The sequence below is a fragment of the Merops nubicus genome, unplaced genomic scaffold (assembly GCF_000691845.1).
Source record: "Merops nubicus isolate BGI_N331 unplaced genomic scaffold, ASM69184v1 scaffold32144, whole genome shotgun sequence".
NCBI classification, from domain to species: domain Eukaryota; kingdom Metazoa; phylum Chordata; class Aves; order Coraciiformes; family Meropidae; genus Merops; species Merops nubicus.
In genome coordinates this window covers 1,515-10,485 of record NW_008606806.1, presented here as the reverse complement: position 1 = coordinate 10,485, position 8,971 = coordinate 1,515, and the positions used below count along the sequence as shown (strand labels likewise).

Below are 8,971 nucleotides of genomic sequence, written 5' to 3'. Positions count from 1 at the left end.
CTGCTGACACCTGTCTTGGACTTTTCACCATGTCAGTTATAAGTAAATTGAGCTGGGTTGCCCTATATGGGTTGGAAATCTTTAGCAGTGCATGGAAGTAGACGAAAGCTAATTACATCATGCTTAAGACCTCAAATGTGCAACAGATTGCTATTCAAGAAAGGTCTTGTGGCCAAATTACACTGATTATCAGTTAAAAGCAATAAAAGTAGTGATTGATATAGTGGCACAAGATAACATTCATGCTACCAAAGTATTACAAGATTAAGTTTGAAATTAAAGCATATCTTTAAAAAGCTTGTCCTCAGCTGCATGGGATTGAAAAAAATGGGGTCTAACATGGCCATTTCATCAAATGAGTGCTTAGTTTGGCTCCATTTCTGTTTGAAACTCTATCCTTGCACTAGCAGATCCATTTATGGGGGATCAGTCTGCAGTCATACTGCTTTCTGTAATTATCCTGAGACTGAAAGGTCAGCTACTGTCAGGCTCAGTAAGCGGATTAGAACAGTATTAGTTGGGATTTTTGCTAAATAATTGTCTGTATTTTTAGTATCTTATAATAACAATTAAAATTTCCTATTGAAATAAGAAATAAAATACTTTAAATTTGAATTCACACACAAAAAATTTTTTTGCTTTCTGAAATGAAACAGACCATATAGCTTTAAATGTGACTTACATTTTCTTCGCAGGCTGCCCAGGGAGGTGGTGGAGTCACCATCCATGGAGGTGCTCAAAGAATGAGTAGATGTAGCACTTGAGGCTATGGTCGAGTGGTTAGGGAGATGTTGGGAGGAAGGTTGGACTCGATGATCCTAGAGGTCCTTTCCAACCATAGTAATTCTGCGATTCTAACGCCAGATGCCATGTGGAGCCATACTTTACCATATAGAAATGGTCATTCATTTCTTTTTGATTCCTTTCCATAGTCAGATGGGACAGACTTGACTTGGACTGCACTAGGGAAATGTAGCTTTGATCTTAGCCCATGGGAAGCAAAAAAAATCCTAGTAAAGCAAAATATGATCACATATTGAACCAACTCAGTCTAAAGTATTTTAAATCTTAAAATAAATACTGTGAGTTTCTGAATTTTGAAAAGTTTCCTTCCTTTTCATGATGTTAAACCTAAATACATTGATGGAAATACCTGCATTGCTTTCTATCCCTTCCATTTTGAGACAAAGACTAATGCTGGCAGGTTGGAATTTTCCTTCTGCTAGGGATCTGTTTATCTTGAGACCAAAGTGTTTAAAAGAAACAATACATCCTGCAAGAGACGCTGTGTAGCAGATTGCATTATTCTCCTTCGAGGAAAGAGGAAAGTGAACATGGATCTGTGAGGATTATGTTTGGAGGTGCTGTCTCTTGAAAGAGGCCTCCATCTTTGTTTGTGATCCCAAAATAACTGTGTGTGCTGGTATATATTTGCTTTGCTCTCCATATCACATTCTAGTTTGGATAACAATTTGGTGCCAACCATTGCAATGCAAATTCCATTCACACTCTACTTTGTCTTTTTGCACTGCTAATGATGTTTTTTATTTTTTTCCAGACTTGGGTTGTACGTCAGTTTTAAGTGACATCTAACAAGTTCCAAAGATTCAACTTTTTTTTTCTTTTCTTTTCTAATTTTTTTTTCTGCAGAAGGCTATTTCATCTACCAAGAAGCAAGTAATCTGATCCCATTCGACACCAACAGGCTTGAGAGCCCAGATATTCTAGTTTCTGACAAAATATGCGTAGACTTCTGGTACTACATGTATGGGTCAGAAGACATGAATGAGCTGAGAGTGCTTATCCAAGACAGCAAAGGGGAGTCCATGGTGTGGAGTCGTAAGGGAAACCAGAGTTCCATGTGGAAATATGGTGCCATCACTCATCATTTTCCAACACAGAGAAAGATAAAGGTAATATATTTTCAGAATAAATTTCTTCATACAGTGTCAGCATTTCCTCTCCCCTTGCAGACCACAAAAGTTTGTGCAAATAAACTAGAAAATATAATCATGATTTTCTTGGTTTATATTTTGTGAATATAATGGCCTCAAGCTCTGTGCAGTGGACTAAGAGAAGAAACAAACAACCCTGAGTTTTATTGATGCTGTCAGTTAGGGGATAAAATACATTTAGTTTTCTCTCTCTTTCCTTCCTTCCCTCCTTTGTTTTATCACAAAGTCAGGGGCTTTAGGTGCCTTAATTAAATGCAGATTTGTCTGCTGTGAGCTAAGGTCTCAGCTTTGGGATGTTGCCTACACTGGACTCTTCTGTGGAATCCAGACAACTAATTCTCATGAATCGTTTATCAGTCAGCAAACTAGAGGATAATGTTTCTTGAATTCCTTGCTTTATTACAGACCATATATTTTAGGTTTCTGAGGAAAGCTAGGGAAGGTGTTATAGCCTCAACTTACCTGATGCCTTTAGAGGTAGGCTAGAAAGAATTTTTTGAAAACCTGTTAGGAGAAATAGTCTCGCATTTGCCTGAGCAACTCTGATTCAGTGATTTGCTTTGCACCATGCCTAGGTAATTTTTGAGGCTGTTCGAGGACTGACCGAATATGGGGACACAGCCCTGGACAATGTGAGAGTAAGGGATGGATCCTGTGGTAAGTTTGTGTTTGCACCTTGGCATATACTGCTTCCTCATCTCTGTTTAAGCTGCTGAGCATTACTCAGTTCCATATACAATACAGGAACTCCTCATAACTTCAAACTACTCCTCATAACTTCAAAATGGCAAAACTTTACAGCTCACTTCATTTGAATGTTATCTATTTTGCTGTAGTTTTTTCCTAGTAACATTCAGAATAATCTATCCCCTTCTCTGAAAATGTGACCATTTTCACAAGGTCTACTAAACTTTGCCTTCACTTAAATTCTGAAGTGGCTAAGCACTTTGGTCTTGTATTCCAGATTAAATGCTCTCGTCAGCATTTTACAGCAAATTTCAGCTCAGCAAATATACAGCAGTGCTATATATCACCCAAAGAAATAACGGTGTGTTGATAAAGCTGAGTTGCACTACCAGCTCTGGTTATGAATCAGCAATTTGAGCTTGGTCCCTGAGCCTGTAACAAATCAGCCAAGACTGGCACAAGCTGTGGATGACTACCATCTTGAAGTGAATTACAATTTCATCCCATCTTTACTGTCAAGCATGTAATACTTAAAAAATGTGAATTGAACAAGAAACTTGCTGAAAACCACATAGAAGGTGTCATTAGGTCTTAAAAAGGCTCACTTTCTGTGAAATACTGCTCATGTAATGACAATAAAATGTTTCAGATTTACACTACCCAGGACAGATTCAGGTCCACACCCTCAGAGTATAACATTTTGCTTTAAAATTCTGTGAAAAATACTTGAGGGTCTTTTGCGTATTAGCACATGGTTTAGCCACTGGATGGTGCACTAATGTAGCTCCAAGGGACAAGAGAAAAGTGCTCCTCCCTCTGTTCAAATGTAGGGCCACTAATATGATGAAAGTTAAGTGCAGTATTAGGTCCGGTAAAAATCAAAGCCCTCCCAACCTTTTTATTTCTACAAGAATGTTTGATTGAATAGAGATTTTAATCAAACTCATGAAAAAAATAAATATATGCCCATTAGTCACATGAAGAACTAGCTTCCAAGCCAACTTTAGCAAGATGTCTTTAGGTTTGATATTCATCCTGTCATTTGCAGAACTTCTTCACCTTAGATCTCAAGAAAATAATGTTAGGAAGAAGTTTTATTCTTTTTTTTTTTTTTCTTTTTTTTTTTGAGGGCATAGGTGGTGTTTTGTTTGTTTCTTTGTTTGTTTTTCCTCAGCTCTACAACAAAATTATCTTAAAGCTTGTTGGGGAGTATCCATTGTGGGAATACAGCCATTATTAGGATTCCTGTCATTTTTCCCCAATATTGAAAGAGCAAAAAGAGCAATTCCGGGCTAGATATGCAAAAACTGCATTTACACTGGAGTAAGGAGCTAGATGTGAAGAAATCAGCATGTAAGAAACAGGTGTACAGGAAACCAGTGTATGCAAAGGAGCTGATCCCATTTTTCAGGCAGATTATTACAAAATATCTTCAGCTTTGATGTTAGAACTCATTAAGTGAATGGAATAATTTTGTGCAGAGATCTGTCAGTAAGCACAAGACTTCAAATTGTGTGAAGTCTATTGGCTTCTTCTAAATTATAACCATAAGAATCTTGCAAAACACCTACATCCTCCTGAGTTTGAATCAGATGGTTAGCACAAAAGCAGTACCATCATAGTATGTGGTTACTGCATCACTACTCAAAAATCTCCAACTTGTTCTGACATGACTTGTTTTTTTGTATTACAGCTTAATCCCTATAAATAATGTTTGTAGCAGTTTCAGTAGTACAGAAGAGCAGTTGCCTTACATGTGGATTCATTTGTGTGGTTACAGATCTATTGTGCATCTGTAAGTAGGTTGGAAAGCATTGTTCTCCATGAACCAGTTCATCATTTGGTTACCTCCAGTTCGTCACTGACTGTTATCACACACTCAGTGCACGGTGGAGGGCTCACCCAAGTACAATAGTGGAGTAGCTGAGTGAGGAGAGTTGTTGTTTGCTCTTCAGAGGCAGGAGTGAATGCATGCATGCTCTGAAGGTTTTACTCAGTCTGTTGTGCTTCCAGAGATTTAGGTCCATCACTCATTCACAGGTCAACAGGTTAATACACATGACATCAGGAGAGTAGTACTCACCCTGCTGTTGCTAGTTCACACATACAAGGACACCAAAAGGACTGCTTCTTTTAGAAGTTATCTTTGTGATGGATAAAGAATAGGTGGAGAAGATGCTCATATTTGATAGCAAGCAGAAGCAGGTGGGGAGAAGATTCCCCAACAAGCCTGTTCGTTGTGTCTGCCAGTAGAAAGCTATTACTGCTGTCACATTCCTAATAAATACAATTTTGAAGAAACAACAAAACTCTCTGATTAGTAGTCACCAGTGCCCTGAGAGTTACTTCTTCTGCTATATGGCATCTACTCACTCCCAGACCTGCCAACACTTGCAGAGAGTATGACCTTCAGGCCTTAATATACACACCAGAGGGAGTCCATATCCAATTGTAAATACACTTCCAACTCCAGAGAATCATGCCAGCACAAGCTCAGTCACTGTTGCCAAGCTAACAATCACATGAGCTTTCCAAAGCACTCAAAAGTCACACACATCCTTGCTTTGAAATATATGCAGTTCCACTTGCTTCCATGAAAAACTTCTAACTTTATGCTGGTGAAAAGAGGAAATTTGTGTATGCTGGTGTGTAGGTAGCATTCACTCTGTAATGTTATAACTCGTTGTATTACCTTCTCTTCTCTACTAACAGAAGCTGTCCCTACCTCTGTACCACCAACACCGACACCAACAGGATCTACACCACCTCCAGTGAAAGGTAATTTTAGACAATAACATGTGGTAGTCAATGGGTTCGAATAAAGGCACCTAAATACTTCACTACCAGTGCTACTTATTGGCTTCAACTAATAGCTTTGAGCATCTCTCTGTGGCATGGCCTTGTGCCATATAAATCTGCCTTTTCTGTTTCAGTTCTTCCATATGTCATCTATGAAATGGGGGTGATTGTGTTTTCCCATGCACAATGAGGTGGCTTTTCTGGATGTATCCACACGTTAATAAGAACATATTCCTTTCTCCTGTCTCCAGAAGCAATTTGCAGTATCTATGGGGATCCTCACTATTACACGTTCGACAAGCAGCGTCACGACTTCATGGGCACCTGCACCTACACCCTCTCCAAGCTGTGTGAGAGCAACAGCTCCCTGCCCTCCTTCAACGTGGAGGCAGCCAACGAGCACAGGGGAGGCAACACGCGCGTGTCCTACCTGCGACACGTGGACATAGATGTGCATGGCTACAGGATCAATCTGGGTAAAAACAGAGCTGTTAAGGTAAGACTGGAGCCCATTAGCTTATCTTCAGCTGTTCTTAGTGTGAATGAAGAAATTGTTGTACAATGAGTACAAATTTCCAGCATACATACAGCATTATTTAGAGGGCAGCCAGATATTTGGGTATAGGAGAAGTGTGGAGTTTAACTTAAGCATTGGAATTTCAGGGCTGAAAACATAGGCTAAAATTTTGTGTTGTATTGCTAAACGGTGGGATTAGAGCTGACACTCTAGACAGGATGGATGGGCTGGCCTACCCTTCTAGCTTGCCCCTCCTGCTCAAGTGTGGTCTTCATGAGGGTATAAAAAGTCCCTGTACTAACTGAGTCCATGCCGGGGGCTATTGACTGATCCTGTGTGGTAGCCTGTAAAGTTGCATGCTCATCCCTGATTTGTATTTATTCCACATCACTTCTAACTTCACTTAACACCTAGAGCAGGGCCAAATGAGAGAGTTCTAGAGTGAAAATCTGATGACTCTCCTCATATTGTGTCACCTGGTCAGTATTTTAAGGCTTCTTTACAGCTCCTTTCCATAAAGGGCCAAGACAAGCAGAGGTGTTTGGTTCAAATCTTCAATAAATAAATAGGTCATCTTACTTCATTAACGCCCTTCCTTATAAGAAGACAATACAATGATCTATGTGACAGGAGATCCAGGGTTTAAATGTACACCAAGACCATTCCCATCTGATCTTGGAAACACAGTGAATTCATTTATCCACATTTGTCCAACAGTTTCTCTTTTATACCTGTCCCTTGTATTTACTATTTTAATTGTGTATATATTCTTCTAGGTAACCAAACTGTCTTACATATTTAACACAAACAAATGTTCAAAGCAGATATTAATTTTAGTAAATTTAAGATAAACAGAAATTTTTACTTGGACACTTTCTTTCTTTTGTCTGGAAAAATGTAAATATTAGAAAGAGAAAGAAAGATATAAAAAGAAGCTGTTTCAAGATTTGTCCTGTCCTGAAAATGTTCTCAGAATCCATCCTAACAACACTTTTTTAGTCTTATTTGATCCAAATTAACAGATAGATCTGTAAGCAGTTACTGCTGACAGACCATGCTAAGCCTTGGACTTTTGCAAGCTGGGTCTGGTTCACCAAGCTCACTTTGACCACCCTTGGAAGCTACACAGCTATGTTAGTATGGCCTCAAGGCCCTCCATTATGTGCCCATACACAACATCCCTATAAAATAATACTTAACACAATGAGGGATCTTACTGCTCACTGTGCAAGTCCTGTGCTCAATAAATGGATGTGATCTAAGAGGATCACTATTAAAAATCCTTCTTTTAAAGGTATTATAATGATTGTCCTCTCTGCCTGCAGGTTGATGGAGTCAGCCAGGTGCTCCCTCTGACCTTGCCGCAGGGTGTCAGTGTTGCCTTCAGTGGGCAGTATGTCGTGGTTACTACTGAGTTTGGGCTGAATGTCAAGTTTGATGGAAATCACAGAGCAGAAATCACTCTACCCAGTACCTATACGTCTAAGGTCTGCGGAATTTGTGGAAATTATAATGGGCACAAAGCGGATGACTTTCTTAACCCAGATGGAGAGATGGAAACAAACTCGTCCAGTCTTGGCAACAGTTGGCAGGTTTACAATGACTCCAGGTAGGACTCCATGCTAGTCCTTAGCTGTTGGTTAAGCAACGACCAGTATTTTAAGCAACTTTTGTATGGGGGTTTAACTTCAAATGCTTTAAAGGTTTAGCTTCAAATGCTTTTGTTTATCTTTTTTTTGCTCTTCCTAGGTATCTTCCATGTAGAAGGCTTGACCTAAAGGAAAGCCAAAATAAATATTTAGGTTTCTTCCAGGCCTCTCAAAGGCTATAAGTTTGAGATCATATTAAAATGAAATTTCTATCCTAAGTGTTAAGCTTTAAAATGTAAATGCTTTAAAATATGTCATCCTTAGCCTGGGAACATCCCTGTAGTTTTGTTAGACGTGATTTGAAAAGCATCTTAGGTGCTAGTGGATCCAAAGTTCAGCAGTGAAAGTTTCCTCATCTTTTTTTTCTTTTTTCCCCCACACTAGATGCTTGCCAGATTATGGCCATACTCCAAATTGCACTGCTGAGGAGAAACATATGATCCAAAGCAATAAATATTGTGGTCTGATCACAGATCCAAATGGTCCATTCCAGAATTGCCACTCAGTAGTTGATCCACAAAGTTATTCTGAAGCCTGCCAGTACGATCTCTGTGAACTTCATCTGAACAGTGCAGCCCTCTGTGGAAACCTGCAGGCTTATGCAGATGTGTGCCAAGCTGCAGGAGTCCAGCTGACACCTTGGAGAAATGCAACCTTTTGCCGTATGTATCACAGACGACTGGAAATCACCACTTGTCAGGAACATATAATCAGGACTTCCTGAAGACAGAGCGTTATATGTTTTGAATTCATATAACATTGTGAATTTTGAATGATCAGGCTAGAGATTTCAGGGTTACTATATGTTTGATTCCTTTGAGAAGATTCTAGTGAAAACAGTTAAACTGCTTTGCTGAAAGGAGAAAAAAAATGTCTAGTCCACCTTAAAGTAGAATTGGAGGCTTTTCCTTTTAATTCCTTTAGCGTTCCTATACTTAGGGGAGTTAAGTGTGCCAGGGACATTTGACTTAGAGGATTTTTTACATTTTGAAGAAGTTGTGCCTGAGCTTAAGTGTCTTTGAGAAAAAAATCTCATGTTGCGTATGTTTAGCAGACATGTAAGAGTTCTACCCATCCTCCCTGCTGAGAGCCTGAGGTACCTTCTCCTATGCTTCCAGGCTCTCCCCCCGGCAGGGTGGCCAGGCACCCAGTTAACAGAAGGGAAGCTGTGTTTTCTCTTCCTGCAGCAACCTCAGCAAAAACACATCAAGGCAGATAACTTATATAGACATAGAAGGAATGTGAACCAGAGCAGATGAAAGGCAGAGCTATAGATGGGGGATAAGGAATCCAGGAAGTCTGGGACAGAGAGCAAGAAACTTTGACTAGGAACTGGAGAGGTCTAGTGAACTGGCTGAGTGTAG

At 39.6% G+C, this 8,971-nt stretch overlaps 1 protein-coding gene across 1 annotated transcript in view; it reads left to right on the top strand.

Moving 5' to 3' along the window:
- The window catches only part of LOC103772437 (zonadhesin-like), a gene marked incomplete at its 3' end in the record, with an annotated part of 10,223 nt that extends 1,954 nt beyond the window's left edge, over window positions 1-8,269 (top strand). Inside the window, exons 4-9 of the mRNA XM_008939769.1 lie at window positions 1,651-1,913; window positions 2,531-2,612; window positions 5,355-5,420; window positions 5,693-5,937; window positions 7,284-7,567; window positions 7,992-8,269. Coding sequence (XP_008938017.1) covers window positions 1,651-1,913; window positions 2,531-2,612; window positions 5,355-5,420; window positions 5,693-5,937; window positions 7,284-7,567; window positions 7,992-8,269 — 1,218 coding nt within the window. The remainder of the gene's footprint in view (window positions 1-1,650; window positions 1,914-2,530; window positions 2,613-5,354; window positions 5,421-5,692; window positions 5,938-7,283; window positions 7,568-7,991) is intronic.
- Window positions 8,270-8,971: the final 702 nt, after the last annotated feature.